General features: G+C 34.9%; 2 protein-coding genes across 5 annotated transcripts; both read right to left on the bottom strand.

Moving 5' to 3' along the window:
• Window positions 1-344: 344 nt before the first annotated feature.
• Window positions 345-14,388, bottom strand: LOC116163371 (stearoyl-CoA desaturase 5-like). Of its 4 annotated transcripts, none has more exons than XM_031477262.1 (6): window positions 14,371-14,388; window positions 1,443-1,686; window positions 1,259-1,389; window positions 1,003-1,208; window positions 768-953; window positions 345-718 (listed from the first exon to the last, which is right to left on the bottom strand). In XM_031477262.1, the coding sequence occupies exons 1-6, from the start codon at window positions 14,371-14,373 to the stop codon at window positions 433-435; spliced, it is 1,056 nt and encodes a 351-aa protein (XP_031333122.1). In that variant the 5' UTR covers window positions 14,374-14,388; the 3' UTR covers window positions 345-432. The 4 variants fall into 4 exon arrangements, with proteins under 4 accessions (XP_031333122.1, XP_031333124.1, XP_031333123.1 ...); XM_031477264.1 differs by lacking the exon at window positions 14,371-14,388 and adding an exon at window positions 13,855-13,956; XM_031477263.1 differs by lacking the exon at window positions 14,371-14,388 and adding an exon at window positions 7,575-7,641.
• A 2,998-nt stretch (window positions 14,389-17,386) lies between these two features.
• Window positions 17,387-20,312, bottom strand: LOC116163370 (cytochrome P450 6j1-like). The gene is made up of 7 exons (XM_031477261.1): window positions 19,029-20,312; window positions 18,758-18,986; window positions 18,429-18,706; window positions 18,257-18,384; window positions 17,995-18,207; window positions 17,677-17,949; window positions 17,387-17,631 (listed from the first exon to the last, which is right to left on the bottom strand). The coding sequence occupies exons 1-7, from the start codon at window positions 19,214-19,216 to the stop codon at window positions 17,465-17,467; spliced, it is 1,476 nt and encodes a 491-aa protein (XP_031333121.1). The 5' UTR covers window positions 19,217-20,312; the 3' UTR covers window positions 17,387-17,464.
• Between the last annotated feature and the right edge of the window lie 1,288 nt (window positions 20,313-21,600).

Genomic DNA, 21,600 nt, shown 5'->3' with positions numbered 1-21,600 from the left:
GAGTTATTATCGGTGGCGCATATGAGAGCATAACGAGCGCATTCATTTCAAAATAATACGACTATGAAATCTCTCAGTGGGGGGGCCAAGTTAACGGACCCGCACAGTATATTTATCGCACAAATCGCTATACAAATATTTTACACATTCCTGATAGTGGTGGAGCCCAAGATGCTAAATGGAGATTCACTCGAGCGTCAGGAGAGGGCGGTAGTTTTGGAAACGTCATGTTTGTTGACATTCCAACCAGTATAATTACCATCACCAGCGTTCGTTGTGATTTTACGAAATTTGTAGGTACGAATTAGAGAGGGTCAATTTACTTTGAATTAAATTTAATTATAAATAACAATTATCAATCATCTACAATCTCCCTTTCCTTATTTCCAGGCATGAAGTTTAACAAAAACAGAGGTTAGCAAATAATAATTTTCAATTATTAACCACGTCCCCGTTTTCGTTCACTTCAAAGTGGATGTCCTCAAATCTAGATCTATCTCCACGGTTTTTGGCCACCTTTTCGATTAACTCCTTTGAGGCGGATTTCAAATCATACGCCCAGCCCATCTTTTCAAATAACCTTATCCAGCGTGCCGTAGAGTTAACGTTAAAGAATTCCGACGTTTTATAATCCCAGGGAAAGGTGTGATGATAGTTGTGCCACCCTTCTCCGTTCGCTACCATTGACACCCATATGTTTTCCCCGGGCGCAATATGTCTAAAATATGCTGGGGGTTACGACAAAATAAAACACCCATGGTGCTTACCTATCGTACGGTTTGCTCCCCCATATGTGTGCCGCACTATTGACAGACCATGTAAAATTGAGTGAAAGTGCGTAACGTGCGACCGAAATTGCCATTATTGACCAAAACCAATCTTCGCCCCACAATAACGGAGGGATTATGGAAGGAAGAACGAACGCGATCATTATTTTTAATGGTGTGAAGTATCTGCAAGCAAAAGTCAGTCAGCTATTGCTTCAGAATGCTCCAGATCGACCTTAGGTGGAATTGTACAACCGGGTCTTCCAGAATGTCACTCATATCAATTTCCTTTCCTCTTCTTATTACTTCAGGGTGCTTCTTCATCATCAACCATCCACAGTGGGCGAAAAAGAAACCTCTATTCACATTATGCGGATCGGCATCTGTTTCTGAATATTTGTGGTGTACTCTGTGATCTCTAACCCACTCGAATAAGTCATTCTGTAGCAAGAATACATGCTTTCTTTACAATGGCTTCTTGTTGTACTCACCTGTGCGGCCAATGAGAAGCAGAGCATCAGAAAAATTCGCAATGGAAGTTTAGCTTTGTAAGAGCGATGCGTCCATAACCTGTGTGCGCCTGCTGTTATACCTAAGCCAGTCAATTGACCAATGAATACACCTGAAACAGGTAACCAAAATATGTTCACTAATTCTATGCAACTTTTGCCTTACCATAAACGAACAACCTTTTGTGATACCAATATGGGAAAGCAAACACTACCCAAAAGCCCAATGCGTGTAAAGCGAAGATGGCGATTATGTTAACCCATTTTAACTCTGCTCCAAACGTGCCAAAATATGACTTATAGTACTTTTCTTTCTGTACTGTAGTAGCATGATGTTCACTTTCTATGTTTCTCGCCAGATCTGCACATATCGGTGTGGTGGTCTGTGGTGGCATTGCGTCAGGTATACTCTGCAAGATAGCTTCAATTAGCTAAGGTCGCCGGGCATATTTTAAAAAGTTATTTGTATTTAATTGACCAGTATAATTGCGACTAATTGTACATGAATGCGTCATGACTAAAAAGTGCGACACTTTGTTGTGACAGTCATGGTAATTACTTAAATTTTAGGTAGTATTCATCCAGAATTGACAGACGATTATTAGCGACATGCTTAGGCGCCTACGAGTCTGAAATCATAAAAATGGTTCACTTTTATCAAAACATTAGCAAACAATGATGGAGTTCAAATATTGCCTACGTAACCGCGATACAAAACAAATTCAACTTAAGTTTGTATGGCATAGTTCAAGGATACAATCGGCACACACCATAATTAAGGCCATTAACGCGTTCTTTCATAGAAAGTAGTTAAGTTTTGTCGATTCCTGTAAAGGGACTGATGGACATCGTCAATATGAACGGCTTCTGTCTGATATACGTTATATAGGGTCCTGCAACAGTGCGCCTAGCTCATACCTGGTATCAAGTATGAAAAAACCTTTTGTGCAAATGTCAACTGTAGATGGTTGCGCATCTACAGAAAATATTTTTGAATATACAGGGTGTCCTATTTTTTCGGTGTCAATACATAGCGGATTTTTTTAAATGGAACACCCTGTAAATTTTTAGCCGATTCGATGTCACTTTTTAACGTCTGCATGGAAACCTATTCACTATTTGGTTTTCTGTCAGTGTTGCCAAATTATTAATTATTTTCCGAATAATTCTCTATAAAGCACCCCTAGTTTGATCAATCGTAGCGACCTTGATTTTGAAGTTAAGAAATACATTTGATCAATAATGTAAATCTTAATAAAAGGCAACAATCTGGTAATGAGAGAGTTGAATTTAGTGATACAAGGTGTTCACAAAAAATAAGAAAATTTCCATTTTCAAAATGCCATAATTATTTTTTTTCAAATGGAACTACCACTATTTTATTTTTCGATTCGATAGTCTTTTGTGTGATCAATTTTTATAAGCGGCGTCCTGTGCCAAACCCCCGTATTTTTTAGGGTATTCAATATTTCTCACAAAAATAGTTACATATTAATTAATTACATGTTTATAAACAGGAGTAGGCCATAATAATAAAAAACCAAAGAATGCCATACAGTAACCAAGTGCCATAAATTTATGATTTGCCACAATTGTACTCCTTATTTCGTAGCAAAATAAGATTACCTATTTAAAAGGACTAGTTCATTTTTTTTTTAATTCGCCTTTTTAATTAATTTTTTATTTTTATTTATTTTATTTATTTTTTTATTACGAAATAGTGAGTAGACTTGCAGCAGATAATTTATTTGTCTCACTTGCTTACTTTCTGGTTTTATTTTGTTCTTTATTATCACGGTCTACACCGGTTTATTAACATAGTAACTATTTTTGTGAAAAATATTGAATAAACAAAAAACTACGGGGTTTAGGCACTGGACATCCTTTATAAAAATTGAAAAGCACACAAACGACTATCGAATGGAGAAATAAAATAGTGGTAGTTGCATTTGAAAAACATTTTCCTATCTTTTTGTGACCACCCTGTATCACTAAATCCAACTTTCTCATCACCAAAGTGTTTCCTTTTGTTCAGATTAATATTATTGATCAAATGTATTTCTTCAGTGAAGTATTTGGGAGGCAACAAAGGTCGCTGCATGTCTATGGACTACATGCTCATTGGACTTTTGGTTGCACATGTGGCTTGAACCCTCGACTGGTATATTAACTGTAGTGATAAGGCCAATAATACTGTACAGTGCACCTTTGTGGTGGTCTGTCATGCGCAAAGCTACTATGGCCATGGAGGGAGGCACTTCTGGGCTAGAGCCTTTAGACTTAGGCTCGAAAGGCTTTCATACGGCTAAACGATTGGGGTGAGCGGAAGTTTGGAGGCTCCCTTGAGCGCGGGCCGATGTGGGAAGGAACCCTCCCCCCTCTCACAAGAAGGGATGTGATCGGGGCTGTCTTACTAAGAAGAATCACATGGTCACCCTCCCGGACAGGGAGCAGTGGCTGAACTCAGATTTCCCGTTCCCCAAACATGAGGGGCTCGTGTGGTTTACATCAGACGAGTCTCTAACGGAAATAGTCCAGGAAATGAAGGTTTTGCCCCAGTATTTTTTCAAAATGAATCGATTAACTTGAAATTAAATTAAAAGTAGATAGGGAATAGCCTAAGGATCAAAATCTATATCATGCTCTTTCACCCTGGGGGTGATTACCACCACACCTCGAGGATAGCAATTTTTTATTGTAATTAAAAATGAATGTGTAAAGTGTTCTATACATTTTTTTGAAAGTTTACACTTCTCCAATTGGTCGCGACCGAAAGTATGAATTTTTCATAGAAAAGATCCATGTTTTTAATTGGTTATTCGCGAAAAACTCGATAAGTATGCATTTTATAAAAAAAACTGTGGAGAACAAAATCGTAGATTTTAAAAAAACCAAGACAACCGTTTTTTAATAATTGGTGTATCTCCAATACCAACCGAGTTGTGGGTTATTAAAGGTTAGCTCTTGTTGTCCAAATGCTAAATTAGAGAGTTTCACAGACAATCCATCCATCCGAATAATATCTAACCTTAATTATAGATCTTTCTGTAATACAAATTCAGTATTTTAACTCTGCCATGTATTTATATTTTAAATTGCATTCTACATGTTATAGCTAATATTTCGTCTTATCAATCTAGTGATTGAACTCATCTATATCTAACGAGAAGCATTGATAATTTATGCACTAATCAAGTTCGCCTAACTACTTTACTAAATTGCATCAATTACTATGGCAGTTAATTTTACAATAAAACACCATTGAAATATCGATCATTACCAATAACTCAGCTAAAAGATGTGACCAGCAATTATCTAAAAGCAAATGCCTTATAATCAGTGAACGAGTATCTTCTATCTCAGCCCGTTAATCTGTGATATTCAGGCTTATACACGGTGTCCATTTTTCGAGTGCCACTATGCTTATCTTAAGAGATGAGAGAGGTTAAATGAATGCAGTTGCGAATGTTCGTGATGAATAATAACCTGAAAATAAATTTAAAATATCATCAATAGTTTTGAAAATATCGCAAAAAAACGAAAATTTCTGATTTTCGTTTTTAATTTTTTCATTGTAAACTGATCGTACTAGACATTTCCAATTAACACATTTCTCAGACACTTTTTAATGGAGATTTCGAATAATGGCATCCTGTTTTTAATAACTTTTAAGAAGACGGAGAAACACGTGGCAACTATCAAACCAAGAACGTTTTGTTTCTCCAAAGCACTGTTCCCAAAAAATTAAAAACTGTATTTTTACGAAAAATGTGATACTGAAGCACCATGTGTGATAGATCGTTGTAAAGAGAAAAAATGTCAACATTCAAAATGGCGCCCATAAAAAAACTAAAGTTGTCACGTGCTTCTCCGTCATCTTAAAAGATATTAAAATCGAGATGCCATATTCAAAATCTCTGTATCTGAATAATGTCTAGTACGATTAGTTTAAGATGAAAAATCAGAAATTTTTGTTTTTTTGCAATATTTTCAAAAATATTGATGAAATTTTAAAATTCTTTCCAGATTGTTATTCAAGACGGAAATTCGCAACCCATTTACCCAACTTTCTATCTCTTAAGGTAGGCGAGATCCTCATAGTGGACATCGTGTATTTTAATTTGTTTTGTGTGTCTTCTTTATTTATTGTAATTTGCTGTTTAACTCTTTCAGGAATCTTATAGTTTCGACTATTATTAATAATAAATGATTGATTGATTTCAAATAACAGCCAAACTATTTATTTTTAGAGAAAAACTTGTAGAATATTTTTTATTTTTTATTTATTTTAAAAAAACCTTCTTCTTTTTAGCGCATTTTTGAAAAAGATACGCTATTATATTCGTTATGGCTGGCAGGCCGGCTGTCCGCGTGAGATCTCCACAACTACAATAGCTAGGGAATTCAAATTTTCACTAAAAGCTTTCTGCTATAGTGTAGATGTACAGGCACTAGTCTATTTTGAGTTAGATTACTTGTGAGATCGATAATTGAAGAAAATAATTTCAATATGGGTGTCGGAGGTGCTCTAATTTTACCGTTAGATAGCGCTACCAGTATAAAAACTTATTCTTTACTTTGTGATTTGTTTTACAAAATGAAGACGTAGGTACCCTCAATTGAAATTAAATAAAATTAATTATTTAACGCAGCCAAAATTACTCGTGGGATCGATAATTTTAAACTTCGCTAATAAAATACTGACCTGCATTACCAAAAATGCGCTTTAATCATGAATATGCTGATTTACAACTTGTTTTTTAAACAAACTTTAGCATAAAAATTAAGTGAGTTACGATGAAAATAAGAGAGATCCGTACTTTCAGTGAAAAAATCGGCGCAAGCCTCTAACTACCACCCTAATTAAAATTAATCCTTCCCCTTTTCCAGTTTTCTCTCATTAGGTATTATTAGTACATTCTAGAAGTGTGACCAGTTCAGAAGACTTAATTTTGAAATAATTGAAGCTAAAAGTGCAAAATGAATTTCTGCAATTTTGTGAAAAACGTCCTTCTCTTCAAAATAATTACAAAACAACTGCAGATACGTAAAAAATGCTACAGCATCCAATTGTAGCTATTTTAATTCCAAACATTTTCCTCGCTGGAAACTGTACGGCAAAAATTAAGTAAGATAGAGACCTTTAAAGCGCGTATTTACATGCGAGCACTACCTACAAAATAGTTTTTTAGTGCACCTTCTATCAGTAAAATAAAGGAGTTACAATTACAAAATTAATTTCGAAAAATTCTGATAACACAAATCGGGGCATTTTCCAAAGCTTTTAACAATCATTACTCAATTCATCTGAACCAAATTTTACTCACCTAAAGCTTTAATATGTAGTGTAATGGGTTTTGACAAAAAGAGGTGGTTTTCACCCCTAAAAAAATGAAGAGCGTCCATCGCCATAATATAGATTTTGAAGTGGAGGGTAAGTTGAAGTTAATCCCAAATTTTCATTCAAATCGATGCATTTTGAAAAAAATGCCAGGTTTTATACTATTTTAAGTTTCGTTTCCTCGACTACAAGGGGAACGGGCAGGGATATAAAATATGGTGATCTACCGCGAGCTGACACCAGCTTCTCCCAGCATACCACCGTGTTTCGGGCAGACATCTTAGTACTGTTTTTACTGTATGTGGAGCTACTTTCTACTAACATTGATTCTCTCTTCTGAGAATTTTGATGTATAACATGATATGGATTCACTAAGTTGCACACCGAATACTAATTCAAAACTGACTATTAACACAAGAAACTATTTTTTTGTAATTATAAAACTCACCCTCTCAAAATATCCTTCGTCAGTACAATCACTATCCACAATTTACATACTATTGCTCCCGTTATATTTCAAGTGCGAATTTCATAATAATTAAAGAAATACAATGCCGATGTTTCAATAATCGCTTGCAAATATTCCAAAACAGAGGACTAGGTCGATGGCCACGCATTTAAAATTTGGAAACCATACAATGGAAACCTTTTGACCTACGACTGCCACTGGCCATTCTGCAGAGGTGGGGTTCATGGCCTAAATCTTCTAACAAACCAAACGGTTAATAAATACTGGGAACGTAACAATTACACAAAAAAAGAAGATCCCCATCAACAAGAAGTAGGACAATTAAAACTAGAGGAATTCCAGTTGCACTTGAATAGGTCAGTACAAAAGTAGTTTATGCTGTTCAAGCACTTCCATTATTTTATTGTGAAATTGCGCACGCGGTAATGTTCTTCAAGTTAACAATCAGTATCTTTAAGATATAAGTCAAATTATTTTAAGCGACATACCTGTGGCAGGTGAGAAATGAATCAAAGCAGTAAAAATATACGCCGTGCGTGGTCTTCACCAATGAAGTTATATACTTGTACTGCTCAGAAGCTTTAAAAAGTGGGATAGATTACAATTACCTGCCTCTTGCCTAATGAGCACGTTGAAATCTACATAATTAATTAAAGCCCTACTTACCGCAATATGTTAATAAAACAAAATGGGCATTTAATGTCAATGTGGCGCCGATATTTACCCATCATAGGCATCTTTTACTTCCACTTCCACTTTTGCGTTGTATTTTCGAATACTGGAGTAAGATAAATGTCGTGCATAATTTGTCCAAAAAGGTTCAGAGAATCCACATAAATTATTTTCAAAGCTTTCAACACATATTTTACATGTGGTCCTTAGAGTATAGATGAGCAAAGAAATAAGAAGTTTTGTAAATGATGCTTACATCAACTATGCGCCTACGAAATAGAAACGCAAACTCTCCCGATTATAAATTTTTCCAACATGAACAAAACACAAATGACTTGGGATGCAATGTAACAATTCAGGGTATTATTGAGATTTCATCAACACTTGTTGACAATAATTGAATTCTAATTACATAATTCCTTTATATTAGTGCGCGTAACAATAATGATTGTAATTTCTAATAACACAATTATTTATGTCGGTATTGATGCTAATGATAAGTTCGGTATTAGGATAATATAATTGGGCATTGGATTAAAAATGACCCCCCATTTTTTTTTACAAAAATACACGTTTTGAAGCACCAGGAAGCCAAATTGAACAAAATCTCAATGTCGGTCGCTCTGTACTCTCATTTCCAAAGCTAAACGGCTTTTGGAACCAAATTTGGTGTCTACACATATTCTTAGACATCAAAGAAAGTGCCGAAAAGTCGTTTAAGGTTGTGGCACCTTGTAAACATTCTTGAAAGACATTTGCAAAACCTCTATGTTTAGGAGAGAAAAAAAGAAATGCAAATTTTGCAACTTTTGGAGGCTGCGAGGCGTATTTTTAAGAGCTTAATTCAGCTATCAAATTTCTTCAAATTTATGACAAAATTCTATGAACTCAGAAATTTTAAAAAAAACCTTCTTAAAGCGGATGTTACCATTTTTGACAAATTTTGAGATTTTTGGAGACGTTTCTCTCAAAAAAGGTTTTGAGCCCTTAGCTAATTTGGAACAGGCCTGTTTTTTAAGTAACCGCATATGAGTTCTTAGTTTTCAAGCAGAAAATCATTGGAGTAATATTAATTTACCCGGTTCTTTCTACGCAAAAGCCTAAGGGGAAAAACTGGTAAAATCCTATCAAAACATCTCTTTTTGGGGATAAAATTTCCTCCCTGCGTGGCCTTGGACTAATTTATAAAGTATGAAGCAGTCAGGATTACAGTGTGCAAATAAGATAACCAATTGAACATTTAATAATTGAAATATACAACAAAATAACTTCTTTTTCAATGGAACGCCCTGTATATTTTTACATGTTTCGTAAAAATAATTAATTCCGGATAAAGATCTCTGACACAAAACTGCTCTCAATCATTTAATAACAGATCCCCAATACATTGAGCATTCAATAGAAGTAAATTTATCCTCAGTAAAAAATTTGGGAAAATAGCTGATTAGAAAACAAAAACACGACAATGAAACTGTTTCATATTAATTTCAGCTTTTATGTTTAATCTATATTTTTTAAGTTTTTTGGACATATAAAAACTGAAACAAAACAAAAACACCAATAAACCATAATAATATACTAAACTTTAACATATTATTATGGTTTATTGATGTTTTTGTTTTATTTTACTTTTTATAAGTCAACGGCCACAGGGGTTCCAGTGCTTAACTTTTTTGGAGATTTTTCAATTTAAATTCTGAAAGAAAAATTGTAAACGACGGCATAACTCTAATAGTAGACTCCAGGAGTACTCGAGAAAATGTAAAGGACTTATAGAAATATGTATAGGGAAATCCGGGGAAAGAAAATCAAAGAGTCCGGAGTAAAATAAAAATTTCCGATATTTTTGCAAGGCACGCAATATGAATGCACGGAACTAATTTTTTTAAAGATGTTTAGCTCCAATCAGAAAGTGTCACCTTCCTTTTACTCAGAACTAGACGAAAAAGGATGCAAGTTGTTAACACTTTTCTGAACGTAGCTTTAAGAACACTTCCGATCCAAGACTTATTTTAAAAAAATGCTTTCGGTGTATCAGAGTTGTTTGTAATGCTATTTTCTGACCGTTTGACATTACCAATTTGGATTCCGATTGTTAAGTTTTATTTAGTATTCCTTACACCATCTAGGTATCTTCATTGTAATCCACTACTTGAGATGTTAGTTAATTTCTGTAGTGTTAATTATTCTACTTGTAGTGGAGCTCTACCTAGTTCTTTATTTTGCCGTTAGAGGCCTTCTATAGTTCTTTTACTTACTTCTATGTCTTGTTGCTACAGTCCACGCTTTGTGCCTTTCTGCATTTCATTTTATATCATTTTTCTCTGCTTGATCGCTCAGTTTTATTCATTCTCCTCTTCAGTAAAGTTTCAGTTCTCGAGCTGATTAGGTGTAAAATTTTCTCTTTGTAACCATTACTTATCTGACCTGTTTTGGATTTACCATAATTATCTTTGGAGTGGTTTTCTCTTTCTCTTTGATGTCTTCGTGACTCCATTAAAACGTTTTGTTACGGATTAGTAATTTGCATCTAACAAATTCGAGGTATTTTATATGTTTACGCAGTATTTTTCTTAAAACGCATGTATTTTTAAGGCTGTAACCTTCACTCAAAGCTTTTTAGTTTACTTTTAAGTTTCTCGTCGTGGTTTCTTTTGGATTACCTTTTTCGTTTGACTTACTAGTCCAGTCAAATTAGCGCAATTTTGGACAAATAAAAACATTAATCGGTAAAGATCTGAATTTTGGTATACACATTTATTGGGACTTTCTAATGAACATACTAAAAGTCCCTGTCAAAATCTGTTGCGCTCGAGACGCCATCTTGGAAAAACGGTACACTTTCCAGTTTTTTGCCCATCTCTCGGCAATTATTACTGACACGAAGAAATAGTTTACATGAAAAATATAGTTTACTAAATTCCCTATAAAAATGAGTATTTACATTTTTTTGGATCTCCAGTACTTTAGCTGTAATCTCACGTTGAATACGTCAGAACGCGTTTAGGCCCCGTATCGTAGTTATAGAAGGAGGGCCGTCTTTTTTATGACTACACCGATAGCTGTAACAGAGCCAAAAAATGAACAGAATCGTCGTGCGATAAAGCATTCTAGCAATGAGATAATGTTTGATGATACATCATGTTTTTTTCAAAAAGGTAAGCGAAAATGTGTAAGTGTTGGAGCAACGAAATGATTTCTGAAGCTGAAGAACGCCCTATCTGCATAAGTATAACGTGCCTGTTAGTGAGAGATATTAAAACCGACATCGTTATCAGACCTTCAGAATAACCTTGACCCTGTTCGGACTGCACTGAAGGCTCCCAGTCCACACTCAGTGCTCACATTGAAGATGAAAGTTCTATTGAGAGAGAGTTTTATAAGAAACCTTTAAACGTGTCTCATACCAAGCTTGAGTGCGACGACTTCGCATATATAAGAATACTGGTAGAATTTTCAATGAATTTAATGATTTGTAAAAAGTTGTAAAAAAATATCTGCGCGACTGTTTCGAGAGCTCAGGATACTTGATTCCCTATTCGATGTCGGATTATAGCTAAAGTATTGGACATACAAAAAAATTTTAATATGATTTTTTGTGGGCAATTTAATAAACTATATTTTTTATCTGAACTATTTTTCCGTATCAATAATTGTTGTCGATATATAGGCAAGAAACTGAAGAAGTGCTCCTTTTTTCCAGGATGGCGCCTCGAGCGCAACAGATTTTGACGGGGACTTTTAGTATGTCCAATAGGGAACACTAATGAACATGTATACCAAAATTCAGATCTTTACCGATTAATGTTTTTATTTTTTCTTATTTGACTGGACTATACCTGGAACCCAATTCCAATAAGTTTAAAGCATCAAAGAAACTCAAAAACCGAAATAGTCGAGAAGTCCGACGTCGATGCAAAAACTAAAGAAACGAAGGAAGCATAAGAAATTGAGGGAGGAAGAAGGAAACGGTACATTCGTATGAACCGAGGGCATACAAAAAGCAGGAAAGGCGAGGCAGTTTGGGAAATCATGAACTGAAGAAACTGTAGAAGACGAAGCACCAAAAAAATTCGGCGAAGCCGAAGAAGGAAAGAAGCTAAAGGTGTCAAAAAATTCGAAAAGTTTGAAGAAAACAAGGAATGAGGTGATGCCGAGGAAAAGCTGGAAGATGATGTAATTTAAAAAGCCTATTTACGCCGTTAGCCCTCAGAACGGTGAAGAATAAAGATGAAAAGATCGAAGAAACCGACGTGGCAATGTTATAGGAAACGAAGAGAGTCAAGATGTCGAGGATCCGCTGAAATTGAAGAAGTTAATGAAGCCTAAGAATCCTAGGAAGCGAAAAAGCATCAAAAGGCTTAAATACTGTAGCCAAAAATGATTAGGAAACCAAAAAAAATTAAAAACAGGATGATAACAAGTTGAGACTGCTGGACCAGCATTGAAAAAACCGAGGGAGCATAGAAAATCTCAATAAATCCAAAGAAGAAAGACGCCACATAATCAATAAAGTGAATAGGTCAAGAGAGTGTAGCTCATCTGGAAAAATGGTAGAAGTTAATGAAGCTTTGGTAAGTAATGGCATTAATACTGGAGAAGCCTCGTGTAAGTATGTTCAACTGAGCTAAAAAAGTGGAATTTCATTGGGTAGATAAAAACTGACCGTAGATTTTAGGACCGTGACCGACGCCGAAGTTGGAAAAGCCAGAGACTAGGGAATCCGAAAATGAGGTAGTGTTGAAAAAGATGACAAACCTGTAGAACCCAGAGATTCAAAAATGTCGTAGAAATCGATACAGCTAATGAAATCGAAGCGAAAAAGAAGTCGAGGACGTCGATAAAAGCTAGGATCTTGGAGTAGTCGGAGTGATCAAAGGAGTCTAAGTAGCCGAAAAATTCGTGGGTATCGAAAATTTCAAGGAAACCGCGGATTCAGGTTGAAGACGGCAAGAGCTAGGCAGAATTTACGCTCATAAAAAGTAGCGTGTTTCCTACAATCTTTTGATGGGTTTTTTTGTTAATACACTTGTAAAATTTGATTGACGATATAGTATTTTTTCTTCGAATGGTTAACAGTTCCAATTACCCCATGATTAAAATTACATTGTAGTAAGTGAAAGTGACAACCTCAAGCGTGGTAATTGTTATGTAAAATAATTTATGAGCGACGGTAAGTTAAAATTTTATTGATGTTCTGTCACAACTTTATGGCACACAATTGCGTATATTACCCATTGTTAAAATATTAACTTGTAATCTCTTCATTAGGACGTATGCAATTAGTGACGTTTTTTTTCAATATAACCTATTTCCTGAATCTATGAGGAATTACCCAAAGGCTATACCAGTAGAAAGCCCTACACAGCGTGGTCCAATTAAAATCGGCACTAATACAAACTCTTTATTATTAAAGCTTAAGTTACCATCTGCAAAGTGTTTTTTCTCAAGATTATATCGGGCTATCGAGATAAAGTCGTTTGTACCAAAAAAATAATTAAATAGGTCCCCCGAAAAAACGGTAGGAATTTTTTTTGGAATGCTCTATTCAGATTTCTATTCAGATGCCACATTTAGTCCAGGTCGATTCTTCATATCCCGTCTAGTGACTCTCCATCTTTGAGTAGACATTTTTTGAATAGTTTTACAAGATCAAAAAAGCATACTCAAAAACGTGATTAAAGACAGGCGCCTTCGCGTTTCCAAAATTAGAAACTAATCCGGATTCTTTGGAGATGCCCACACACAAAAATCTGTTAAAGAAGTGTAATAAATTAGACCAAGTCTTATTAGGCTAGTAACTCAAACCTTCCACAATAAAGTCAATAGTTGTTATTATGAAAGAACACTGATATAAATACCGTTCATTCTGAAAGTCCTTAAAAGTGCATTAAAAATTATGACGAAAGGGTTGACATCATTTTTGGATACCTAAATGTATGTCAGACGAAATTATAATCAACAGGAAAGTTTTGTTATTGCCAATACATTTAAGCTGTTCAAACAAAAGCCGAAAGTAATACATTATCATCTGCTTGCGCCAATTTTTTAACGTTGACTCCATCGTATTTAAATAATTTCAAAATTGGTACTCACATCAAACCCCAATTACTAGAAACTCACTGCACAATACAATAAAATTAATAACATCCCAATTCGTTATAAATAATTGTTTATGTTTCTTTTGCCAAGTGAAATGCAACAAATTGTTTATTCGACTGAATTTCCGTTTAGATTCGTTTGCAGTTTTAACGTCACCGTTTGTACATCTTTCTGTCAACATTTGGTTGGGTAATTAAGGTAGGTACGTCGATAATTTATTTTTTAATTCGGGTTCGGGCGATTGTTTATTAACGATGTGAGAGTGTTGGGTAATGTAGGTACGCATGCACTTCACATTTAATAATAATTTCTCTGTTTGCCATTCGTCACGTACACTTTATTTCAATGAGCTACTGCTAAAATTTCGTAATAACTTCTTACACTTTGATCCATCAGATTTAAGCTAAGGGGATGCATCTGTAATTTTTAAAGCTACTTAGTCATATGTTAATATAGCACGAATTTTATAATTATCTACTATTTTACCCCATAAATTTCTTTTAAACTTACCATATTATAGGATGGTTGTTGATATTTTTACTAGGATAGTAAACGGAACTACAAATAATTTGGAAAAAAAAGACTCTATTGAGATCTTTCAGAATATACTTCCATGCTGTAAAGTTTTACACTTGAAAATATCGAAATTTTGGTTTCTGATGTAAGAAAACACTAAACCTCCCTCATAATGTTGTTTAATAGAGAAAACAGATTGGGACGACTAAGTTAAAGTGACTAATTTCGGCAAATGCCTGTCTTCTGTCTTAAAATTATTTAGAGATCGAAATTTGAAGGAGTTGACAATTACATATTCAAGGTTTTACACCTGTTACATTGTGTGAAAAAAAGTTAACATAAAACTTGTTTAGGTACATCAATGTTTGGAAGTTAGATCGTTATAATAGTTATTTATGTATCAAGAGCATTAAGGCCATATTTATGCCGAGGGCGACAGAGCCCCGAAATTGTAAGTCGCCCGAGGGTTAAATATCGAGTAAAACCTGAGGTGCATACAAAATTTTATTTTTCATAACTCCAAATAATGTATTTCCAATATACAAATGTAATGATTATTTTTTTGCACAACATTGAAGTGCTTCATACGAATCAATTTAACTCCATCAATATATTTGACAGGACGTCTGAGGGAATGATGTGGTGACAGTCCATTATACTGTCAACTGAAAAATAATAGTATATTATATACCAAGGGACTAAAGTGTGTGTTTTTGTTTTCCCGAGAAATTTTGGTGTAGTGGATTTTTGGTAAAAAAGGGAGGTTATACACTGCCTTTTTTTGAGCCCCGAAAAGAAAAGGGTCTCAGATCTACCGGGAAAACAAATTTTCTTATAGAATGTGCCCTGTAGAATCCATAATTTCAAACAGTTCGAAGATTGGGCTACTAGTTCAAAAGTTACAGCCCTTTGAATTTTCTGTCGAAATTGGTTTCTAGTCTATAACTTTTGATTGAGAAGTCTGATCGAAAAAGTACGAATTGTTTTGGATTCTACGCACCAAAATTAATAAGAAAAAGTGTTTTCCCGAGAAATTTTGGTGTAGTCGATTTTTGGTAAAAAAGGAAGGTTATACACTGCCTTTTTTTGAGCCCCGAAAAAAAAATTGTCTCAGATCGACCCGGAAAAAAATTTTCTTATAGAATGTGGCCTGTAGAATCCATAATTTCAAACAGTTCCAAGATTGGGCTACTAGTTCAAAAGTTACAGCCCTTTGAATTTTCTTTCGAAATTGGTTTCTAGTCTATAACTTTTGATTGAGAAGTCTGATCGAAAAAGTACGAATTGTTTTGGATTCTACGCACCATAATTAATAAGAAAAAGTGTTTTCCCGAGAATTTTTGGTGCAGTCGATTTTTGGTAAAAAAGGAAGGTTATACTCTGCCTTTTTTTGAGCCTGAAAAAGAAATTGTCTCAGATCGACCCGGGAAAAAAATTCTCTTATACAATGTGGCCTGTAGAATCCATAATTTCAAACAGTTCCAAGATTGGGCTACTAGTTCAAAAGTTACAGCCCTTTGAATTTTTTTTCGAAATTGGTTTCTAGTCTATAACTTTTGATTGAGAATTCTGATCGAAAAAGTACGAATTGTTTTGGATTCTACGCACCAAAATTAATAAGAAAAAGTGTTTTCCCGAGAAATTTTGGTGTAGTCGATTTTTGGTAAAAAAGGAAGGTTATACACTGCCTTTTTTTGAGCCCCGAAAAAGAAATTGTCTCAGATCGACCCGAAAAAAAATTTTCTTATAGAATGTGGCCTGTAGAATCCATAATTTCAAACAGTTCCAAGATTGGGCTACTAGTTCAAAAGTTACAGCCCTTTGAATTTTCTTTCGAAATTGGTTTCTAGTCTATAACTTTTGATTGAGAAGTCTGATCGAAAAAGTACGAATTGTTTTGGATTCTACGCATCAAAATTAATAAGAAAAAGTGTTTTCCCGGGAAATTTTGGTGCAGCCGATTTTTGGTAAAAAAAAAGGAAGGTTATACACTGCCTTTTTTTGAGCCCTGAAAAAAAAATTGTCTCAAATCGACCCGGAAAAAAAGTTTTCTTATAGAATGTGGCCTGTAGAATCCATAATTTCAAACAGTTCCTAGATTGGGCTACTAGTTCAAAAGTTACAGCCTTTTGAATTTTCTTTCGAAATTGGTTTCTAGTCTATAACTTTTGATTGAGAAGTCTAATCGAAAAAGTAAGAATTGTTTTGGGTTCTACGCCCCAAAATTAATAAGAAAAAGTATTTTCCCGAGAAATTTTGGTGTAGTCGATTTTTGGTAAAAAAAAAGGAAGGTTATACACTGCCTTTCTTTGAGCCCCGAAAAAAAAATTGTCTCAGATCGACCGGGAAAAAACATTTTCTTATAGAATGTACCCTGTAGAATCCATAATTTCAACAGTTCGAAGATTGGGCTACTAGTTCAAAAGTTACAGCTCTTTGAATTTTCTTTCGAAATTGGTTTCTAGTCTATAACTTTTATTATGACCGTATAAATAGTAAATGTCAGTTTAAGTTAAAGATTCTCATTGAAAACGACGCCGTAGATATGATCGTTTAGAACTCGGAAGAATAAACCATGAGGAAACTACAGCCTCCCAAATTCAAAGAGATATATGGAAAACGGTATAATAAATTCTTTTTCTCAGAAATACTGAATCTTAGGGGGAAAAGTGTAAGGACAATTTTTATAAATAATTGCATGATCTACAATCAACATTTTTTATCATAAAACTAGCCGTTTAAAAAATTCATAAAATCCATTTTTGCGAATCTAACAGTTTTGAGCAGTACTAATGTAGGATGCCCTAACTAAAATTTGCACCATATAACCATTTTTCCAAAAATCTGAAGACTTTCATGTTTTTTTCCGATCATTTTTTGTAAATTTTTCTGTGCAGGTGTAGTAGGGGGATGCTGACTTTAGCCGGAACATCGTGTATAAAAAGTGGTTTTACTATCGAAAATGAAAGCAGTTCATATTTTAAAAAAATAATCTTTAACATAAAATACCTATGTTTGTAATGGATTTGTATTGCTAGAATAAAAAAATCAAGATACATTATTCAATATAATTAAATAAAATGTATGATTAAGACCTTGGCAAAAACTCTATCCATATGTCACCTTTCGGCGACTTACTCAGGTGGTAAAACTCCTTTCCTAATGGAAATACCGTTTTCTCGTGAATTTTAAGCGTAAAGTTTAACAAAAGCGTAACGAGTATCATCTTCATTTGTACCACCGCGAATTTTTTTCCTAAAAGTTGCCATTTATTTCACAGTTGAAAACCAAAACCTTTACCTAGGCAAACTCTTGGACCATCACCAAAACCCAAGTACGCATTCTTAGGTCTCGATTCCATTATGTGCTCGTCGAAAAACCGGTTGGGGTCAAATTTTGATGAGTTGGGAAAATACTTTTCGTCTCGATGGATTGCTTCAATTGGAACGAAGATGTGAGTCCCTTTTGTTATTGTTACGGGTTTGCCGTGCCCAGCGCGAGGTGCGGGTAGCACGAAGTCCTTTGTACACTTGCGATTTATGAACTTAATCACTGTATGCTTTCGAACCGTTTCTAAAAGCCGATAGTAACGGAACCGTGTACCGAGAACGCACTTACCATGGATTATGCTGTCTAGGTATACCATGCTCTTCAGGGCTTCATATGAGTGCACGGTGTTGTGGGTTTTTAACGTAACCTCCACCTCCTTTCGGGCAGTTTCTTGTACAATAGGGTTTCTGGTAACTTCCAAAAGTGTGTAAATAAGCGCGTATCCACTTGTTTCAAAGCCATCAAGGAAAAATGACATGGCGTAGCCGAAATAATTGTCGTCTGTAAATTTAATATTAAAATTGGGCGACCTAACCACCTAGGGGTTTACCGTTCTTCTGTTTTGATTCTTTTAGGAAATTAGCAAAGTCGTTATAAGCATATGTGCTGTCTTCTCTATAGGTAACCACCATTGCGATGAGCTCCTTGAATTTATCAGGCACTTGCTTTCCCAAGTACCTTATTAATCGTTACATTTTGTTAGCAAGCAATAGTTTACTTACGATATTTGAAATAGCTTGCATAATTTTGGGAAGAATAATCCACTGGTGTGGAACAACGAGCCTATCTTGGTACTCATGGACATCTCGTCTCTGATCTGCTCCATGAGGGAGGTACCCGTGATAAAAGATTTGCCATCCAACCCGTACGCGCAAGCCATGACATTGTCTCCCGTAAATTTAAACGAAAGATCCGTAGCCTTTACGCAGTAATTTTTACGCTTCAAATACTCCAGCATTTCCTCACAAACCTTCTCTATGTGGACGAGCATGCCTTTAATCTGAAAATAGAAAGAATAAACCCCCATGCGTGGTTCTTACTGTGTGAAAACCTTCGTTTTGGTCAAATTCCCAACCATCTCCCTCCGAAGCGTTTTCCACCTATCCCTCTCGACAAATCCAGGGTGTATTGATGCAATCGGATCGGCAATCTCAATCATTGTATCCGTGAAACTATCGAAATTGCGGATGAGTAGGTCGGATATCAGATCAGGATCTCGTAGAACAACGGCGGGTGTTAAACAATTGTAGATTCCCACATACGAGTATCCCTCATATTCTCTAAAAATCAACTGCAAAAAGGTATTCCGCAAAGTTCCTCACCTATAAACATCTTTAAAGAAATCGGTCAATGTACGTTGCCAAGTTATCATTTTTCCAATGTTCCCAAGGATGAGCGAAGGTTTCGGATTCGGTACGCCCCTTTCCTCCCAGTACGAATATTTCTTTTTCACATACCAGGTGTAGAAAATAGTAAAAATCAGCAACAAAATCGAAATAGTGACAAACATTTTACTACTGTTGCTGCACTAACAATTAAAAGTAGCACAACAGCTCTTATCGTTATGATGAAATGTTACAAATCTTCATGACCTAAAGACCAAAGGTGAAAGTCTAAATATAACCTGATCAAAATACGCAGCATGCTGTAATTTAATCTATATATAGATCATAGACCACGGAAGGGAACCTTTTCAACTATGACTGGGAGATTTCGATCCAAGGCCAATAAATATTTAGAAATTTTGTTATTAAAGGTACAATGATTCTTGTTTTCTTGATTTTTCTGGGGTATTTCGTACATTATTGGAAGAAGGATTCTGGATTATAGACTTTTCCAAAGATTTTGACGAACCATTAACGGGTTCAAGTGCTTTCCAAATTGTTTATTGATTCTCTCCATGGTTATCTAGAGATCCATTAAAAATTCTACGCTACGAGATTTCTAAAAAAAATTGAAATCATTTCCGAAAAGCTTGTGCAAACACAATTTGTAGCAAATATCAAAACCACAAAAAAGGCACAAAGAAATGAAACAATAAAAAGTTTTTACGTTTTTGAGTGATTTTCTAAAAACAATACATCGTTGAAACACAACCTAATGTGTTAGATGCTCGGCTACGACCAGGAGGATCCCACGTTCAGATCCGAAATCAAGATTCCACAGGTTCGTTTTGCTTGAGATAATTCCTGAAAAATTTTGAGAAATTCTAGTATGAATTTTCAAGGGTTACTTGGAGCTTCTCCACACTCTTCAGTGATTTAATGGGATTTTCGTAGAATGTTCAGTACTTCAGTAGAAATTTCGAGTGGAAGAACTCTGAGGGATGGAAAATTTCCAAAGAACCTTTATAGTCTGGAATCCAGACGAAAAAGCTGGAAGTAAGGTACGGTGAACATTTTTTTGCGGTTTTAGGTCACTAAGTAGGTCTATTTTAAGAATCCGATTGATGCCACTCTGTCACCCTTGTCACAACGACATCATTTTAATAAAAAGATAATAATTATAACAAGTGCGATACGATGTGATTTTAATTTTTGATAAATACTACGATTACAGTATTAAATCATCCACTAGAACCAGTCGAGCAAAACATTCTGCTAGACGTTATGTTCTAACAGAACAAACGATACTTCCCTCTCAACCAGTAATTTTGACTTCTACCAAAAATAAAAAAACAATTAATTAAAATTCTGATTTAATATATTGTTCAAAATGTACAGTATACTTTTGGGAATCGCCTTATTTTAATAGGAGAGTCAATAAATCCAACTGAAATAGAAAATAGTACAAAAACCGAAAGACCTGATTTGGCAACTGAGCACGAAGAAGCAGATATCATTTTAACGATGCAATTTATATTTGAAGTCCAAAAAAAACCTGATATCGTTGTTACTATCCTATGTGATGATACAGATGTTTTTATCTTATTATTGTACTATTATCAATTGCTTAAATTTCAAAATGAGGTATTTATGGTGTATTTTAAATCTACGCGTGCAACAACTGATATTAAAGCAACAGTGAAAAAATATCAACAAATTATCTCCTATTTACCAGCTGCTCATTGTCTATCTGGATGCGACACTGTAGCTCAGTACCACGGAATTGGCAAAAAAACAATAATTAAAAAAATAGAAGAGGGTTTTACTGTTAAATATTTGGGTAAATTAGACAGTAATTTAAAAGATGTATTTAAAGAGTGTACCGACTTTATTGCAGCCTGCTATAACGTCAAATCCGTAGACAATATGACGGCTGCAAGACTGTCTGCTTGGGCAAAAAAAGTTGGACATGCCCAACTAAAAGCACCCTTATTTGCTTCTCTACCGCCGACGACCGAATCTTTTTGCGAAAATGTGAAAAGGGCGCATCTTCAGATGTACTTCTGGATGTCTGCCCAAAACCTTGTTCTTCCTAAAATTGACGTTACGCAATATGGATGGGAAAAAGATGACGAAAACAAAATTTTAAACCCAATTTCTGTCCTCAAAAATACTAAATTGGCACCAGATTTTATTCTAGAGCTTGCTAAATGCTCTTGCAAAGCTAATGACCCCTGCAGCTCGAACAGATGTGGTTGTCTATCAAATGGGGTGTCATGTAGCCTGATGTGCAAATGCATGATGGATAAAAGGGACGAAAATAAATGTAAAAATCCACTAACAAAATTTGTGGAAACTGCGCAAAATGAATCCGAAAGCAAAGAATCGGACAACGAGTAAATTTATGCTTATCTGCAATATTTTTTTTTGTTTGCTTGTTATTTTTTTGTTTAAAAATGTATTATATCTGTAAGTAATGTATTTGAGTTTGAGTTAATATATTTATTTTTTAATTTTTATTTTATATAAGAATAAGAATAAGATTTTTTTTATTTTTGCTCAAGTACAG

Source organism: Photinus pyralis, unplaced genomic scaffold (genome assembly GCF_008802855.1).
Source record: "Photinus pyralis isolate 1611_PpyrPB1 unplaced genomic scaffold, Ppyr1.3 Ppyr1.4_LG2, whole genome shotgun sequence".
Lineage (NCBI taxonomy): Eukaryota > Metazoa > Arthropoda > Insecta > Coleoptera > Lampyridae > Photinus > Photinus pyralis.
The sequence above is the reverse complement of the archived record's forward strand: the minus strand, read 5'-3'. Positions and strand labels throughout refer to the sequence as shown.

Coding starts and splice junctions, on each gene's coding strand:
- LOC116163371 (XM_031477262.1), bottom strand. Junction 954..1,002: donor GTTGTACAATTCCACCTAAG/GTCGATCTGGAG, acceptor TTTTGCTTGCAG/ATACTTCACACCATTAAAAA. Junction 719..767: donor GGGAGCAAACCGTACGATAG/GTAAGCACCATG, acceptor AGCATATTTTAG/ACATATTGCGCCCGGGGAAA.
- LOC116163370 (XM_031477261.1), bottom strand. CDS start 19,216: ATGTTTGTCACTATTTCGATTTTGTTGCTGATTTTTACTATTTTCTAC. Junction 18,987..19,028: donor TTCTTTAAAGATGTTTATAG/GTGAGGAACTTT, acceptor GTTGATTTTTAG/AGAATATGAGGGATACTCGT. Junction 18,707..18,757: donor GGAATTTGACCAAAACGAAG/GTTTTCACACAG, acceptor TTCTATTTTCAG/ATTAAAGGCATGCTCGTCCA.